Here is a 19,930-nt window from a genome sequence, read left to right as displayed (position 1 = left end):
ACAAGCATATTAAACATGTCAACAGGTCCATCAACCATCAGTCATTCACCTCTCTTTTAAACTTTCCTAACAGCAGTCTAACTGGTTTTGCTGCCTCTAGTCTCACTCTGGTCCTGTACTCATATTTCACATTGCTGACAGAGTACTAAAATGGAGATCTGAACAAATTCTTTCTCTTCTAAAAGTGATATCACTATTCACCACGAACCAATTATAAGACATAAACTCCTCCATTTGGCCCTCACTCTGTCTTGATACTCTGCCCTCTATGTTTCCTTTCAGTTTTACCTCTGCACTCTACCTCCAACTCCCTTCCATGAACCCTGTGTAGTGTACGCCTACTCACCATTTCCCTAAACAAGACATGGTCTGTCAAACCTCCAAGTGAAGCCCTTCCCCTTGTCCAGAATCTCTATTATTCCTATTAAGGCAACTCAACTGTTCTTAATGGAGTATTCCTACCCACTTCCTTAATACCTATCTTTAGACCTTGCTTAATTTCTCTAAACTTCAGTGTTCTAAGTTTCATCCATATTTTCCAGTTCATTTTTCTCTATTCTACAGTTTCATTTTTCTCATCTGGTGGGTCTGGTGAGAAGGCAAAGCAATGGAAATGTTCAAGTTCACAACAGAAAGGAAGAAAAGGAGGGGTTAGAGGCATTTAATCTCACTGTTTTAGAGAGCCACTACTGCTGACAGGAGTGTCACTTTCCTCAAGTGTACTTCAGAAGAACAAAAGGCTTAGAACCATTGCCTAGAACAGTACTTTGTGAACTATGTCAAAAAGTTAAGATCATTTAACTATATTTACAGAACTAAATACAAATGCCAGACAAAACAGACTACTAAAAATTTAAGAAGATAACACTTCTCATTTGTTGTAATCATATTTGCAAGATGGGCTCAGTAACAAGTTGTTTTCTTGAAAACAAATTGGATAGAACTGGGTCATTTGTATTATTTATAAAAATATGATTCTAACTTTAGCTCTGAAACTTTAAAGGTCCAAGGGGGAACAAAAAAATGGTAGCAAATTACAGAAAGGTGACATGGTCTATTCTATCCTTAGTGATAGAATTTTAAAGAGAAATTAGAAATGTTACCTATGAAATTCTTAATTATTCCTTTTTAAGAAATTGAAAATATTTAAGTTAAATACCATAACTCCATAAAATGTTGTGATTTGCTGGTACCCAGAAATAGATTTTAAATTTAAAGCGCACTTTTAAAATAGAGGTTCTTAAAACCCTGACCTATGGTAGATGTGAAGATTTAATCACGCCCAAACAGAGGTCAGACCCCTGCCCTCAGCTACTGGGAGATGATCTCTAGGCCTCTGGAATGTCCTGCCTGTCAAGTGTATCTTTGTTTGCTTAGGGGCTTCGAACACCAGACGGTCAATCATGTGATTTATGAGGGAGGCTTTGGAATATGCCATATCAGCTCTAACCTCTGGAGTAACTAGACACTATAGGTATTAGCCCAAACTGTGGGGAAGAGCTGGAAACTAAAGGTTAGCTATGCAGGCAGTACATCATGGAGCCCCAATAAAAACTCTGGTTACTAGAGACTAGGGTGAGATTCCCTGGTTGGCAATACTCAACACATACTGTTCCACATCAATTCTGGGCATTTGGAACCCTCTCAGATTCTGCCCTATACATCTCTTCCTTCTGTTAGTTCTAGTTTGTATCCCTTCCCTGTAATAAAGGAGGCTGTGAGTATAAGAGGTTTCAGAGAGTTCTAGTCTCTCTAGTGAGTTATTGAACCTGAAAGTGGTTGGGTAGACACCCTAAATTTGTAGTCAGTCAGTTTGAAGTGAGAGTAGTCTTGGAGACCTCCCAGCTTGTGCCTGATGTCTTAAGTGAGGTCAATTTTGTGGGGACTGTGCCTTCTGACTATATAGCTTACCAAATTCCCTGCAGAATGGAACCCTCTGGAAATCTGATAAACACACAGCATTACATATTGTTATGGGCTGAATTGTGTCAGCCCACAAATTCTTCTGCTGAAATCCTAACACTCAGTACCTCAGAATGCGACCTTATTTGGAAACAGGATTATTAAAGATGTAATTAGATGAGATCATGCTGGAATAAGGTGGGCCACTAATCCAATATGATCAATGTCCTTATTAAAGGGGGAAATTTGGACCTTGAGACATGCATACAGGAAGAATGCCACTGGAGTTACGCTGCACAAGCCAAAGAACTATCAAAGATAGAAGAGAGACCTGGAACACATCCTTTCCTAGTGCCTTCAGAGGGAGCACAGCTCTGCTGACACCTTGACCTTGAACTTCTATCTAGCTTCCTAAAATATGTATAAGACAAGTTTCTGTTGTTTAAGTCACTCAGTTTGTGGTACTTTGTTAAAGCAGCTCTAGCAAACTAATACATACACTATCACATAATGTTATAAAGAAAAACAATTACATATACATAATAAATATTAAAAAGATAAACTTGTAATAAATAATATATCTCTTTAGTGGCTTATTAACTAGCAAGTTCTTGTAATGATGTGTGTAAACAATATTTTGAGATATCTGCAACAACTGCAGAAAGATATTAAAAACCTGTGATTTCTACTGGTGGCAAAGTCCTAGGCATTGTTAGTTCTAATACTATGGTTGTGGCCTACAATCATAATGGAAAGAACACTCAGTTTCAGGTAAAGGTTACTGAAAATGAGTATGTATTTTTCCCCTCTAAGTCACATACTCCCTGAATTCTATCCAGAGATGTCAGGTTGCAAAACCCCACTTTAGAATTAGTAATCTGGTCTTACTAACAACAAACAGGTATTTTGGGGGGGAAAACACACACACACACACACACACACACACACACACACACACACACACACATATTCATATATACCAGCGAGGTATTTTTCCCCCCTGTACTCTCAAGAAACCCACATTCATTATATGGAAGTAATAGTGTAATTTTTTTCTCTTAAGTATATGGGTAATTAAGGCCTTTGGGGAAAGAATATGTAGGTTTGATGTTTTTCATAACTGAGTTGGAAATAGGGTACAATCTTTAAGAAGTTATCTATACACTAATAACTGCAAGTTCTTACCCTTGATTTCTGGGGTCTTCCCATTGTGTAATACGAGTATTGTGGTTGACAAAATATACTCTACCATTGTTGTCCGTTCTCTTCTCTTTAAAACAAATGAAAAAGGCAAAGCATTAGAGTTGGCATAGTCTTCTTCCTCAAATTAAAATAAGATGAGCTGATTTTGCCCATTTCTCACTGCTCTGTTGATTTTGTAGTTTTTAAATCACAACTTTAAAGGTTTAATTTATTCTCTCACTATTAAATCCACATACTTACTCAAGTTATAAAATATCATTTTATCCTAAAACAGGGGTCCCCAACCCCTGGGTCCTCGGCCTGTTAGGAAGAGGTGAGCAGAGGGTGAGCAAGCGAAGCTTCATCTGCTGCTCCCCATTGCTTGCTGGCTCGCATGACCACATGAACCATTCCCCATCACCACCACCCCTGCCCCCACCCTGGAAAAACTGTCTTCCACAAAACCGGTCCCTGGTGCTGTCCTAGAAACTAAATAGACATAATTCACAATGCCCTGCCCGTAGGACCTTTCTGTTCAATCCAACCAGCAGCAAGAATAATTAACTGTTTTAATTCTGCATATATGACCTCATTTTAACCTTAAAAGTCCCACAGAGTAGGTAGTTTTCGTTTATTTTGAAGATATGGTAACTCAGATCTGCCCCAAATTTCAGAATTAAGTAGCAGCTAGAGGATGGAAACTGACGTCTGCATTCAGAGATTTTTTTCATATCACACCATCTCAATTCTTAAAATACAATGGGGGGATATAACTTAATTGTTTCTTTGCTATATGCTAGGCATTATTCAACTAGAAAAGACAGTTTCAAAATATATCCTGTTTCTTAATACAACCAGTTTCCAAATCCTAAATATCTACACTAACTTTTTACACAAGGGTTGGGCAGAAGGGCTTGGCTCTTTAATTTACTGTATCTGAAGCAGCTACTTGTTTACCCACCTGCCTCTTGCTTTAGAATTCTCCTTGTTTTCTTATACCCATTCTACACAATTTGCCCCACTTCTTTGAGATTTCTCATTAAGGTTTACAAGATGTGTGGATATTATTTTCTCTTTTAATAACCAAATTAGGTTCGAAATTTTAATATTAATACTAGTTCTGTTGTTTTGAACTATTGACTTCTCTGATCCATTACAAATTAATTCTTCAAAAGAACAGTCTCTTCCAGTGTCTGAATCTTTTAAATTTGGCCAAGATGTCTAAAAATGAAAACTGAAGTATTCAATAGTATGAAATGGATTCCCACATTTTACAAAGCATGGTTATCTTAAAATTAGCAATTTTCAAAAAAAAAAATTTAAGCTTAACTCCATGGCGATAAAGCCAATTTTTATTTCCTATGGTTTGAAAGTTCATTTGTTTTTCAAACAATATTTATTTAGATCCTTTGGATCTTTCTTTAAGCAAGATATTGCAGAATGAGTGTTAGGCCAAATTATATAGCCTCGTAAAGTTAGTGTTTGGTAACTTTTAACTTATCTCCAGGACTGACTCCATGATCGCAAGTAGCAGTGATGATACTGGGGCAGGGGGTAGGGGTTGGGGTGGAGGTGGCACAGAAGGGATATATTGGTATCATGAATCTGCTCCTGACATCTCAGGTAGTTTCTATATCAGCTGACCTAAAATGGAAATAGAACTTCTAGAGTGTATTACATACAGAAAATGGACTCTGCATCTTCTGCCACAACCTGAATAATAAAAATGGCTTTGCTGGTCATGGAACCTTGAGTGTGGAAACATGTAACCAACTTTAAGAGCTGTCTCTGAGGCAAAAAGAAGCACCCACAGTGCTACACAGTTGTAGCTACATAATAACAAATAAGTTAATGTTCTTGGCAGTTAAATTTTTAAATACACTTACAGAATTAATAAATTTCTTGTGTACAAGTAATTTTTATGTAACTTTTATAATCTAAAATTAATATCCTAAGTGCATAGTTGAGCGTATATTCACCTTTTAACTGCCACGTAAGTTCAGATTTCAAGGCCAGATATTCTCTCCTCAAAAAGCTAACATGAACAGAGTCACTGCCTGGGTTCTCCAAGGGTTCTGAAGTCGGAGCACCCTGCCAACCACATCAGAGCTGGTGAGTTACTGACCTCAGCTAAGGACACCCTCTTCTTACCCATGGTCAGTGTTTACTGAATGGTGGCATGAAGCTAGGGATGGCATGGAGATTATTCCTTTTTCCTTTCCTTTCAGATGAACAGATTTAAGGCTTTGGTGTAATTTTGCCTTATTCCCGAACTTGTTTTGTGTGCTTTGGTTTTATCATTTTTAAAAGTCTTTTTTTTTAAAAAAAAAAATTTATTTATTTAGACTGCACTGGGTCTTAGTTGTGGCACACAGGATCTTCATTGCAGCGTGCAGGCTCTTTAGCTGCGGCATGCAGACTTCTTAGTTACAGCATGCAAACTCTCAGCTGCGGCATGCATGTGGGATCTAGTTTCCTGACCAGGGATCGCACCCCGGCCCCCTGCACTGAGAGCACAGAGTCTTACCCATTGGACCACCAAGAAGTCCCTCATTTTTAACTGTTTTAACTAAGCAAATTTTCTTTTCAGTGAAAAACATATGTTTGACATTTTAAATATTTAGTTTGTGCACTTAGATTATAGCTCACACACTTTGTAGTTGTGATTTTACTAGGTAGGCTTTCTAAATAAAAGCTTAAAAACATTTTTAAAACTAAAAACCAACAAAACATAAAAAAGCTAACATGAGGTAAGATAAAGTTAATAGAAAACTTATTTCTATGTCTGTTCTAAGTATATAGTATTGATAAAAGCATTTCTTGGAAGAGGCTGTGAAAACCAAAATTTCAAAGGTGATGCGCTTGCAAACTGAAGGCTCACCTGCTTAGTGAGAAGTACTGTGACTACAGAGTTGATTTCTTACTTCGTTCAAAAAAAATCACATGGTAAACAACTCCTAAATAACTGAACACCAAGCCTGAATGCACATCAAACCACTTCCTGACTTGATGAATAAAACACTGAAAAACAGAAGCTTCTTGTTGTTCTATGTATTCTTTCATAGCAACTCTGAAAATGAGAAAATAGCTTTATACTTGATGGGTAAACCCTCTATACAAAGCCCTATTAGACATATTGTTGAACCAAAAGCATTCTTTGTTCTCCAGCCTCTATAGTTTGCATGTGTTAAAAATTCTTCACTGTCAGCTTGTAAGGTAGTAATGTCTAGTCCTAGCATACAGAAGTCTGAAAGGGTGAAGAAGCTGGATACATGGTGTCACAAAAATAATGCTAACAACTTTAGAACATCAACACAGGCTGTAAACTGGGATTTTATTTCCTGGATCAATGCTCAGGGTCTTCTGGGTGGTTCTCAGTTGTGATAGTACCAGTGCTGTCACTGGCTCAACAAATAATGCATATGCCCCAAAGGCAGAGAATCATAAAGCAGTAATCAGTCTAAATAATAGGATGGTCGGGAACTCATTTAAGAAGGGGGAGGGGTTGCACTTCAACTTCAGGAGTATGAAACCTAAAAATAAGCAGAATGTAAAATAACCAAGGCAAAATTCTGATAACATACATAAGCTGGAATTGGGCCTCTAGAGACCGTATTTTATGGAGGTGTTGTTGGCTAAAGTAAAAATGAGAAATACTGATGTTGAGGATAATAATAAATACAGAAGACAAGGACCAGATTTGCAAGAAAAGCTTTACAAATAAAGGCAACATAGCCTCCAATTCATGCTTCTTTGAGCGAGAAACAATTTTTCTTAACAGCTGCCCTGGAGAAGGAGCAAAATAGTTTGTGTTTCCAACAAAAGCCAATCAGGTCATGGTTTTTCTGCACTAAAATTAAGAGGATGAATACACGACCTACAGGTATATCGTTTCTCCTCTGTAACACAAACATAAAACAACTCTAGAAATAAAGCTGAGAAGACCATCCATGTCTGGGAATGCAACCAAGCAGGTCTAGTTCAATATGCCTCAAAAGAACAACATCCCTTCTTCTGAAGTACTTCATACCAACAATAAACTGTCCATTACAAGGCTCCCACAGATCCAAAAGACTCCTTACTAAACTACCAGACACTGGTAAAGACAGAAATTCACAACTTTCATATGCCTTCCCTTTGCTACAAGCTAGTGACAATAATAGTTATAACTATGAACTATTATATCTTTTTACTTCTTTGACTCCTAAGAATGCTAGGGATAAATATCTTTAAGGGCAATGGGGTAACTGAAAAGCAGGCTTACATAGCCAGTATCATTTATTGCCCAGATTCATATGACACTGACATCAATTTTTTCCCCTCCATTCCTAAATAAAGTAATGCTAGAGCAATCTATCTTAGAAACTGATGTTTCCCAACAAGACTATCTAGAAATATCACTTTCTGAAATATCTGCAGCTCCTGAAGATAAAACTTCAACTGGTTCCATAAATGGCTTTACTTTGCTGTTTTGCACTTTCGGTATTCTCTTTCTCTTCCGTGCAAAACTGTTTCTATATTGCCGTGTTTACTCTGGAAACTTGCTACAGCTCTATGACTTATATAATGGATATAAAATAATCTGGTAGGGCAGGCTCATCTTAAAGTCTATAAAAAGTTTTAATAACTAAGATACTTGATAACAGAGCATGCTCATGCAGGACACAGTCACCACCCCAATATGTTCCCCCTTCCACTGTTCTTTCAGACAACATCAACTCAATCAACCTCTGAACTGTGTTTTCGAAGCACCAATATGATCAAAATATCTTTAAAGCTTTTTATTTTGAAATAAGTATTACAGCATACTGCAAAAATTGTTCAAAGAATCTCATATACCCCCTTCAACCAGTTTCCTCCAATGGTGACATTTTATGTAGCTATAGCACAATATCAAAATCAGAAAATTGACACTGGTACATTACTGTTGACTACGAACTTTATTCAATTTTCATTAATTTTTAAAGTTTGAATTCATTTATGTAAACATACAGTTCTATGCACTTTTATTTCATGTACAGATTTGTGTAATCACCACCATGGTCAAGATATAGAACTGTTCCACCACTACATAAGAACCACTTACGTTACCTCCTATGTTTGTAACCACCTACCAGTGGCTCTGTCTCCTGGCAACTACTAATCTATTTCTCATCTCTATAGTTTTGTCATTTCGAGAATGTTATACAAATTGAATAACACAATATACAATATTTTGAAATGGATTTTTTTCACTAAGCATAATGCCCTTGAGGTCCATCCAGACTTTCATGTGTATCATAATCCATTTCTTATGCTGAGTGGGCAAAATATTTTTATATTTTAGAAGAGTAACTTAGAACTTTTGGGAAATCAAATGCCTATCTGGCACTCTGAATTAAACCAACACACCCCAAAAGCTTTCCAGATATTCACTGAAGCAAGCGCAGGGTATATCATCTATCCATAAATACCTAATTGTTAAAATAACTGAATTCAATTTAAAAATCCATGTGACTTACCCCATCCAGGTGGCAGGGGACCCAGGGGATCAAATTCTTTATTTTGTGATGTAGCAAACAAGTCTTGATTCTAAAAAGAACAACCCCCAAAATGGTGAAATAATGAACAACTTAAACAGATAACTTGAGAGCAGGCTTATGAATTCTGATATGCCTTTCCCTGGCCATGTGCAACATAACATACTCTTACAGAGTTCACATCTTAGAGAAGTATGACAAGGTCAAGAATAAAAGCCAGTGCACTCTCACGAAGAAAAAAACTTTGTCAACATTATTTAACATTTGAAACTATTTGAAATTCAAATATTACAAGTAATTTTACACCCAAATGACCATTTTTTCCCCTTCTTTAGCTCCAAATCAGTAAATTAGAGAAATACATAAATCTCCCAAGAGTTACTTATAAATAACAGTACTCAGAGTCATCAGCTGGCTAAGAAAAATTTTGTATTTATAACTCAAAAATAGAGGATCATATACAGGACATGGTATATACAAAGAATTGTGAGAAGAGAGTTGGGGGAGCAGGAAGAACAGGCTGTCAGATGAGCAAAAGAAAAGAATTCCAGTTGGAAGGAGATGACAAGCCTAGAACTGTATAGAAGACTTCTTAAATTTGTTTGAAATTATCACATTGGTGGAGAGAGAGGTTTGGTTAGATAAAAGGAAAGGAGTCAACCACTGGAAAAAGAGAAGCAGAAGTCATACTGAGTGTGTAGTGTGAAGGGTTAATGACTGTGTTTTAGTTTAAATGTATAATGAAGTGGGGGATACTTTGTGGTCTTTCAGTAAGATGTGGTTAAGCCCTTTCTCCTTTAAGTAAGATAAGGCAAATAAATAATAGACTAACTGCTTCAAAAAAAAATTATGGAAAATAAACTCACAAGTAAAATAAGACAGTGCACCCCATATACCCAGCAATGAGATTCAACAATTACCAAAACTACCACATTTCTTTATTTTTCTTCCATATTCTTTGCTGAAGCAAAAAAAAAAGCAGTCATCATTTCACTCCTATGTATTTTAGTATGCCTTTCTAAAATTTGTGAACATTTTCTTATACAACCACAATATCATTATCATACCTAGCAAAGAATCTATGTTAATTTTATCATCTAATACACAATCCCTAATTAAATATCTCTGGTTGCTTACTGGGTCAAATCAGAATCCAAACAAAGTCATCATACTGCATTTGGTTTAGTCTAAATTTATAGCAGTTTCCCCCACTGTCGGTCCTTTCCTGCCAAACCCCCGCCCCCATGTCAATGACTTATTACAGCAACTAGGTTAACTGACTAAAAAAGTTTTAAAAGCATATGAGATATATTCCATTTCTCATTTAAAAGCTCTTGGAAGACAGACCTGTCAAGCAGTGGCCTTGCTCCTCCTGACACACACAATAATGAAAACAGGGTAACCAAGGAGAAACACTACACAAGGTTTGAACCCTGGTTACACAACAGGTCGGAGTAGTCTGGCATATGACAATCTGTTTTGATAATTTTCTAAGACCCAAGCCTATCCCACAGGCTCTCCCTGGACAGATAAGGTGGGGGGTACAGGCACAATGAAACCATGGGCCAGAGCCATTACGCAGTGATCCATTATCCATTCTGAGGTTAAAAATGCTAGGTGTAGGGCTTCCCTGGTGGCGCAGTGGTTGAGAGTCCGTCCGCCTGCCGATGCAGGGGACACGGGTTTGTGCCCCGGTCCGGGAATATCCCACATACCACGGAGCGGCTGGGCCCGTGAGCCATGGCCGCTGAGCCTGTGCGTCCGGAGCCTGTGCTCCGCAACGGGAGAGGCCACAACAGTGAGAGGCCCGCGTACCGAAAGAAAAAAAAAAGCAAGCTAGGTGTATGAGCATCTACTGCCCCCGTAACCATGGTCAGAACAAAGGCCACTGCATCTACCCAATAAACAGACTTTATCAGCAACACCCCACCACTTTTTAAGTAGCTGGTATTAAGAATGTTCAATTCAGTTCATAACTAAAATAGGCTGTTTAAGTTCTTTATAATTTAGAACCACTTTATAACAAGAGCAAAGAGTAAGAATTTGGATAGAAGAAAAAAAAAAGACAAGAAAATGTTTGATGAGTAAAAGCTGCAATTCTAGAAAAGTTCCAAAGACTCTGAGTATTTAATTGATCAAGTTTACAATAAAGCAATACACACTGTAGGTGCTCCAAGAATCTGCTAAATCTGTCTTTAAAAAGAGTGTTTTTAAAGGTCATGTACTAGACATACAGATGGCCAACAGGCACATGAAAAGATGCTCAACATCACTAATCAAAACCACAAATGAGATATCACCTCACACCCATCAAAATGGTTATCACTGAAAACATCACAAAACAAATGTTGGTGAGGATGTAAAGAAAAAGGGAATCCTGTACACTATTGGTAGAAATGTAAATTGGTGCAGCTACTTTGGAATACAGTATGGAGGTTCCTCAAAATACTAAAAGCAGGGACTTCCCTGGTGGTCCAGTGGTTAAGACTTCTTCGTGCTTCCACTGCAGGGGGCACAGGTTCAATCCCTGCTCAGGGAACTAAGATCCTGCATGTCACATGGTGTGGCCAAAGAAAAAAAAGACCAAAAATAGAACTACCATATGATCCAGCAATTCCACTCCTGGATATATATATCTGAAGAAAACAAAAACACTAATTCAAAAAGATACATGCACCCCCATGTTCACAGCAGCTTTATTTACAATAGCCAAGAAAGATATGGAAGTAAAAAAAGTATCCATCAACAGATGAATGGCTAAAGAATATGTGGTATATATACACAATGGAATACTACTCAGCCAAAAAAAGGACATTTTGCCATTTGCAACAACATGGATGAATCTGGAGGGTATTATGCTTAGTGAAATAAGTCAGAGGAAGACTAATACTGTATGTTACCACTTATATATGGAACCTAAAAACTAAAACGAATGAACAAAATAGAAAAAGACTCACAGATATAGAGAACTAGTAGTTACCAGTGGGAAGAGGGAAAGGGGGAGGGGCAAGATAGGGGTAGGGGATTAAGAGGTACAAACTACTACGTACAAAATAAATAAGCTACAACGAATATATTGTGTAGCACAGGGAATATAGTCACTATTTTATAACAATTTTAAATGGAATATAATCTATAAAAATTTGAATAACTATGTTGTACACCTGAAACTAATATAATATCGTAAACCAACTATACTTCAATGAAAATAAAAATAAATAAAAGATCATATATTATAGGGGCTTCCCTGGTGGTGCAGTGGTTAAGAATCCGCCTGCCAATGCAGGGGACACGGGTTCGAGCCCTGGTCTGGGAAGATCCCACATGCCGTGGAGCAACTAAGCCCGTGTGCCACAACTACTGAGCCTGTGCTCTAGAGCCCGCGAGCCACAACTACTGAAGCCACCACAACGAGAAGCCCATGCACTGCAACAAAGAGTAGCCCCCGCTCTCAGCAACTAGAGAAAACCCGTGTGCACCAGCAAAGACCCAATGCAGCCAAAAATTAAATAAATGAATAAATAAATAAATGTATTAAAAAAAAGATCATGTATTATAAAAGTGAGATAAAGGGCACATTTGCAATTGTGGATATGAGGGAGAAAAAAGTTGAAAACTAACATTTCTATGTAACCAGTATGTGCCAAATATATTAGGAACTTTATTTTACAGAATCGTCAAAAAAAAAAACCCTCTGAGGTAATTTTATATATGGATCTATTGTATAGATAAAGTAAATGAGTCTTGATGAGGTTAAGTAACTTACTCAAAGTCATATAGAGAAAGTAACTGTGGAACCAGGATTTGAACCCAGATGTATCTGACTCCAAAGCCCATGCTCTTTCCACTGGACACCTATGTGGAAACTAGCTTTTAAGAAGGCAGGCAAGCTAGGTATTCAAACCTAAAAGAAATTTGGCCAGGCATACCAAAGGTGATTATAATTTAGAAAGAAAGGAAGATGTAAAACAGCATTGGAGAAAATAAAACGAAAACGGTAAAGTAGACGAGACAAAAATTAATTTCAACTCTAAAACCACTGGGAAGGGGAAGATAGTGACAGCTATCTTCTGCTGTGACAGAAGGTGGCAAGAAAAACTGTTGCGTGAAAGAAAGTTATTTTAGTCATAACCAGGTAGTGAAGGGAAACCTGCTGATAAAGGTGCATTTATCTACATCAGTGAGTGATTATGATGATGATGAGGTCCAAGAAACAGAAATATGGAGAAAAGGCAAAAAAAAGGTAATGCCTAGTAAGAATAGGAATTTACTCTTATGGATTCTAACAGGGATGATACTGACGGTAGTAGAAGAGAAGAGATGAAAATGGAGAGGGTCAGCTTCTCTTGAACTCTTGGAGAGTTGGTTTATGTAAAATTTAAACCATTTCCAGAAATAAGATGTTTTGATACCAAAGATAATATGGTTTTAAAGCCATAATAATATATTTAACATCATCCTATAAGGAATCAAATTTCTTTAGTCTCCCACAGCACCAAATAATTATTGCATAAATATTACGTTTATATGTTACAAAATGATTCAATTCTATCATTAGTTCACTACAATTGAGTCAGGTGCTATTAGACCCAAGCCATCTAATGTTCTGCTAAGTTAGGCAGTATTAAATTCAGAACTGTTTACTTTTTAAACTGCTTGGATTTATTTTTACTATTCTTTTGTAAATGAATTTTAAGTTGTCCTAACTTCTTTTTTATTTTCAACAGTAACAAAGCAAAGGAGGTTGAACTTCCGGAATTTTTAAAAAGAAAAGAATAAATCACCTACACAGAATACTGTAAACAAGGTCTAAAAATAATAACCTATCAACAGCAACAACTGGGTTGCCATCCTACTTGTACTTTCTTTTTACTGCTTTACATTTCATATGCAAGAAAAGGTTAAAAATCAAACACTCGTGAAGTTTATAATGCAAGTACATATGCTCACCCCATAAATGAACCTCTGGTTAAACTGCTGCATAGCTCCTTGAAGCTGACTACGTTGGAGCTGCCACTGTTCATAGTTCCGGACGGATTCCAATGTTGGCCTCTGCCACGTCGTTGTTCTTGTGAAATGGTCAACATAATAAATACGTCCCATGTTGTCAACCCGCCGTTCCCAGCTAAATCAGGACAAAAACAACTGGATTCAACAAATACTCATGAAACAGATAAGAATTAAACAGGACTTCATTTTAGCCCTGGTACAGGTTTGGTAAGAATTTCCCTTGCAATACTACTTTTGATTTACCTGAAGTGTTTTATTTTATATATATATATATATATATATATATATATATATATATATATATATATATATATATTTTTTTTTTTTTTTTTTGCGGTACACGGGCCTCTCACTGCTGTGGCCTCTCCCGTTGTGGAGCACAGGCTCTGGACGCACAGGCTCAGCGGCCATGGCTCACGGGCCCAGCCGCTCCGCAGCATGTGGGATATTCCCAGACCGGGGCACGAACTCGTGTCTCCTGCATCAGCAGGAAGACTCTCAACCACTGCGCCACCAGGGAAGCCCTAATTTATATATTTTAAATGGTCTATAAGTGAACTTAAGAGGAATGTGTGTAAAAATTTCTTTCTTAAAAGTTAAGGTGTATCAGGTTTTTAAAACAGAATGTATCTTACTGATTGAGTCTCAAACAATCATTAAGACAAAACCTCTCATTTTCTTTCTTTCAAATGTTCTTTTGACTGTTGCAATCCTAATAGGGACAGAAACATACACACATACACACACACACACGCAGAAGGGGGGGAGAGAGGGTGCTTTTCACAGATGTCAGAAAAAGCCCTTTTTCACAAGAATACAACTATCTTATTTATCATTTCAAATGGGTACATAACTTATCAAGTGAACGTTGATAAAATAACTTGGTGATGTCTACCTGGTTGATTATTTAGGGTTATGCCTACTAGTCTAATATTACAAATACAGAATTGGTTCCAGAACACTCCTCAGATACTCAAGTCCCTCATATAAAATGGCATAGTATTTGCATATAACCAGGCACATCATCCAGTATACTTTAATCATCTCTGGATTACTTGTAATACCTAATATAATGTAAATGCTGTGTAAATAGCTGTCAATAAAATGTTATGTAAATAGTTGCCAGGGCTTGGGAAATTCAAAATTCAAAATTTTGTCTTTTGAAACATCTTGGAATTTTCCCCCCAATATTTCCCCTCCAATATTGGAGCACCAACTGTAGTAAAATAATAAATACCATTTATATATCAAAAATTTCTTTCTTCCTTTGCATTATTTCTTTAGGATGAATTTCCTGGAAAGGGTTACTAAGGGTATGGGTATTATTATGGTTATATATCCTTTCTGTGAGGGTTGTAACTAACTTATACTACCACTAGCAATGTTATGAGGTAAAGTTCCTCTACAGTCTCACCAACACTGTACTTTTTAGGTGTGTATTTAAGATTACTAGCAAGATTAAATATTTCCCCAGATTTGCTACTGACTTCCCTCAAATGAAAATATTTTTTATTCCAATTATTTTATAATATAAATGTTAAATGCTTAACACATTCTATTAATATATCCTCATTTTATTAATATATTAATATTTCCCCAACTATCTTGCAATGACTTCACTATTATATATTAGTTTTTTATAATATGAACTTTACCATATATAGGATAGGGGCTATAATTCTTATACAGTTAAAAAAAAAAAAGCTAAAATTAAAACCCTGCAGTTTGATCCAGGTAAAAGTTCACAAAGGAAATGGAATCTTTCTTTAGGTCAGAAATGAGTGAAAATAAAAGTCATTCATCATGGCCAATCAATTCCCTGACTCTCTTCTTTTTAATATGCACCTATCATAAAACAAAGTAGAGAGAGACAAGATCGACAGAAGAGGAAAAGTAGGAAGGTAGGGAAGATTTTTGTATAGATATAATCTATAGTTCTGAATAAATACTTTTTTTCTTCTTCAATACAGACACTTACCCAGGAGGTAGAGGTTCTGGTCTATCCCACGTTGTTCTTTTTTCAATATGATCTACATAGTAAACTCGTCCATGCTGGTCCACTCTCTGCTCCCAACTTAAACATAAAATTAAAAAGCTGATATGCTACATGTATGATAGCCTGGTTTTTTAATCCTGTATTTGTCTTCTTCTCTTATATGATGATATTACAGAGCTGAGACAAATAAGCATGTCCGTATATAAAGCAGATACCAAAAGAATTTAGGAATAAAGTCAAGAAATGTTATACTGAGGGTGACACACGGTGGATGAGATTTCTCCTGCAGAAGTATCTGCTCTAGGAGATGTCTTATATTTCTAAAGAGGCTTAAAGCAATGCATTCAGGATACAAAAACTGTCTCAATCTGATCAGGGTATACATAGGACTTGAGTGGAAAAGAAAACTGTAATTATTGTTATAAAATCTGACGAAAGACAGCTGTTAACTGAAGGGCAAAGGACAGTTCTGGTACTAGAAAAACTGAAATCAAAGAATAAGACTTTTTCAGATGTGCTCCTGCACAACGGTACCAAAGAAAAAGGCAATATGAGTATTCCAGTCTCCTTGGTAGGTTTATCCCCAAAGTAAAAAAGACAGGAATAAACCAACAGAGTTTAGAAGAACCAGTCACTTCTAAGAGCACCCACTCTGTTGGAATAAACCAACAAAGTTTCGAAAAACCAATCACTTCTAATCTCTTGCACAAACAATTTTTAATCTGGCTTCCCATGTAGGCTTTCAAAAAGGAAAATGGCCTAACTACCCACATAAGTAATACAGTCTCTTTAAGCAATTAAACTCCACATCATGAGAGTTTTTAAATTTATCACTTAGTCAATTAATTTCTGTTTAGCATTCTGAGCTCTGGATTAATTTGAATGCCACAAAATATGTGTGTGTGTGTGTGTGTGTGTGTGTGTATAACTAATCAGTAGAGATTTACATGAGATTGATCTGTAATCCCTCTCAGTTTCCTAAATTATTATTACTCTGCTACGACTTTATAATGGTAAAAAAATTAAGTGATTTTCCCCCCTTCAAAAGAAAAGACAATCTGAATCAGGCAACTATTTTATTACTTGGTCTTGGTGAACTTTCTATGGCTCAGAGTCCTTCAATAAAAAAAATTTTTTTTTCTTTCACTTTGCTCTGGAAACGAGGGAGAAATTTCAAATGTGGCAAAGCTTTTTTGTTCAGTTTGACTCTAGACCTCCCCCAACACACACATACACACATACAGAGTTATAAGACAGTTTTTTAAAGAATGGAGTTCAGTACTATTTCCCTTATTAATAAGTATATGCAGAAGTCTAAAGAAAACAGGTTAACCAAAAGCAATTACTCACCCGGGTGGGAGGGGAGCTTGAGGTACAGGATTTAATGGCCTAGGGCCTGAACCTCCAGATATAGTAAGAGGAATTATTAATCCAGATGTTGCTCCTTCAGATGTATTTGAATTTGTATTCGTTGGTGGGAGAGAGCCTGTACTAGAGCCATCACTTTCAGAAGTGGCAGATGGTGAGCCATTGACAGATGCTTTAAGATTTGAGGAAAACAGAAAAACCATTTTCAGAAATCTAAATTCAGGAGAGAATTTTAACTTAAATAAAAAGGTAGATGATAAATATAAAATTTAAGATATGGACATGCAGATGAAAATTACTTAAGTAAGATAAATAATGGGAAATAGCCAATGGTCCCACTTAATAGGCTTGTTTACAACTTGTAAGGTTCCATTTACTCCATGTCTCATTATTAATTACAAAGCACATACAGATGCTGATTTCTTGATGCCACAGGAAATAACTTTTAGAAGAGAAAAATGTTGGTCCCTGCATATAAGTTCATTTAGTAATTTTCCAGATCCTTAAAACTGTCTTTCCTATGAATGCCTACAGATCCGAGACTAATTTTTGGCGTTACCTATAATATGGAAGATCTGACTGATAATAACTATTTTTAAGAATATCACTGTGGGAATTCCCTGGCGGTCCAATGGTTATGACTCCATGCTTTCACTGCCAAGAGCCTGAGTTCGGTCCCTGCTTGGGGAACTAAGATCCTGCAAGCCTTGCGGTGTGGCCAAAAAAAAAAAAAAAAGAAAGAAAGAAAGAAAGAAAGAATATTATTGCTTGAGTACATATTACATCTTCAAAAAATACTTATTGACAAAACAATTCCTGGAGGAAGTCACTAATATTGTGACAAAGTAGTATATGATCTTAAAGACTGGGAATATACTATGAACACAATTATCTACAGAAGAAAAGGGGGAAGATATATATTTAAACACAATGTCATTTAATAAAATGATTTGTGGACAACCAATTTACTTTTCTAATAATATTTGGATTATTTTACATTTCCTGTTCACATACTAACAGAGGGAAGTAAAAAGAGATTAAAAGATTTGTTCTGGCTAATCAGGAAAAATAAATATTCCAACTGTAAATGTTTATATTTTTACTATATGAAATGTTTACTTGTGTGATTTTTGCTTTAAAATCTGAATATCATTTAGCATTGTTGGGTTATTTGCTATTTACTGATTGTCTTTTTAAAGGATATAATGAGATATAACCTTGACCAGATCCTTGACTCTATGAAATGCTTATGTCCACAGTTACAAACCCTGACAGAAAGTTGCAATCTTATCTATATTGCCTCTACTTTTTATAGTACACATGTGATTTCCCTTTTTTTAAAAATTTTTGCTGCACTGCACAGCTTACAGGATCTCAGTTCCCTGAATCCGGGCCATGGCAGTGAAAGCCCAGGATCCTAACTACTAGCCCATCAGCGAACTCCCAGCACACACGTGATTTTCATTCGCAGTGAAGCACCTGCCTCAATAACTTCACACCTGGCAGAAAAACTTGGGGAACAGGCACATATTGATTAACTATAGAAAGATCATTCTTGGTCAAAATCTTAAATGTAAAAATTCAGCTAGAAAACCAACCTAAAAGGGTCTCTTGACACTTACCTGAGGATCAATTCCCAAAAAGAATTTTATCATCACGGTACTGAGACCTACATCCCTAGTGTATGGCTAGAATACACACCTGGTCTACGTGGGGTAGGTGGAGGTGGTCGTGAAGGTCTTGGAGGCCTAGAAGGTTTAAAACCGCCATTTGAGAGTGATGGAGAATTGTTCCCATTGACCCTCCTATTTTCACCAGACCCTGCATCCTCAGGATGGTCTGATCCATTTGTGCTCGCTCTGGGTAAGACGGCCAGGAACAGAAGGGAAAAAGAATGCTCTTTGAATTTAACAAAAAAAACAACAGGAAGACCAAAACTTAAAGTTTTAGTAGCTTGAGAAAACCTTCCTAATTTCTGGCCAGCCTTATCAAATACATAAACAGCTCTTATGGTAGTCTTACATATAGCTCCTCAGAGCCCATGTAGAAATATGTGAGGGGTTACTCAATGGCACAGAAGTACTTAGGGGACCAATCAGAACTATTAGGTGTGCTGGTTCAAATTTCAAATAACTCTTCAGAGGCCCTGTATAAGTAGAAATGGAGTCAAATTCTCAAAATTCCAAATGCCTTAGAAAGGGCACTATTTTATCACAAGCACAGATAACTTAATCATCGTTTTCTTGGTTTCCACTGGCTCTTAATATTATTTAGGTATGGGGCAAAGCTGACTGTTCCACAACAGGAGAAAGAAGTACACTTATTTCCCAAGGATAAGTGCTCTCCCTCCATCCCAGCAAATGGTATACAAAATGTTCAAGGTAAGTGATCTAGAAAAGAGGTGCCCAGAGACCTTTTTTTAAAGGAACTATCATTTCTTCAAAGCAATGACATCAATTGGAGAGAAAGGGGGAAGAACACTAACAGGAATGTCAGATACAAAGTTACTGTCAGTTAAACACAGGTGACTCCTTTTCCCAGGGGAGTCTAGTCATTGACTAGAAATAGAAAGCAAGGCATGAGTTAGCTAGTTTGGAGATGCCTTGGCTAAAGCCCTGATATCTACCTGGTAACTGGAAACCACTACTCAGTATTAATCCATACTCCTGGACCTCACAACAAGCCTGAATAAAATCTGATAGATTCAAGAAACTAAAATAGAGGCAGTACCATTAAATCATTTTCATACTATGTTTTCCAGAAGTCAAAGTGTGGTATTTGGACCAGAAGCAAGCACAGTACACAGGAGCTTGTTAGAAATGCACAATCTTGGACTCCACTCCCAACCCACTATATCAGAAATAGTATTTTAACAAGATCTCCAGATGATGTGCGTGAACAGCAGGGCATGACAATACTGCTTTGCGGGGTTTCTCAAATGCTTATTCTGAAT

At 36.8% G+C, this 19,930-nt stretch overlaps 1 protein-coding gene across 1 annotated transcript in view; it reads right to left on the bottom strand.

Moving 5' to 3' along the window:
• Nucleotides 1-19,930, bottom strand: part of ITCH (itchy E3 ubiquitin protein ligase) — a 71,201-nt gene that overhangs the window by 24,802 nt on the left and 26,469 nt on the right. Inside the window, exons 6-11 of the mRNA XM_065893342.1 lie at nt 18,679-18,836; nt 16,960-17,149; nt 15,592-15,687; nt 13,554-13,728; nt 8,586-8,655; nt 3,088-3,172 (exon numbers count right to left, since the gene is read on the bottom strand). Coding sequence (XP_065749414.1) covers nt 3,088-3,172; nt 8,586-8,655; nt 13,554-13,728; nt 15,592-15,687; nt 16,960-17,149; nt 18,679-18,836 — 774 coding nt within the window. The remainder of the gene's footprint in view (nt 1-3,087; nt 3,173-8,585; nt 8,656-13,553; nt 13,729-15,591; nt 15,688-16,959; nt 17,150-18,678; nt 18,837-19,930) is intronic.

The sequence above is a fragment of the Phocoena phocoena genome, chromosome 15 (assembly GCF_963924675.1).
Source record: "Phocoena phocoena chromosome 15, mPhoPho1.1, whole genome shotgun sequence".
Taxonomy (NCBI): Eukaryota; Metazoa; Chordata; class Mammalia; order Artiodactyla; family Phocoenidae; genus Phocoena; species Phocoena phocoena.
This window is presented reverse-complemented; position numbering and strand designations above follow the sequence as displayed.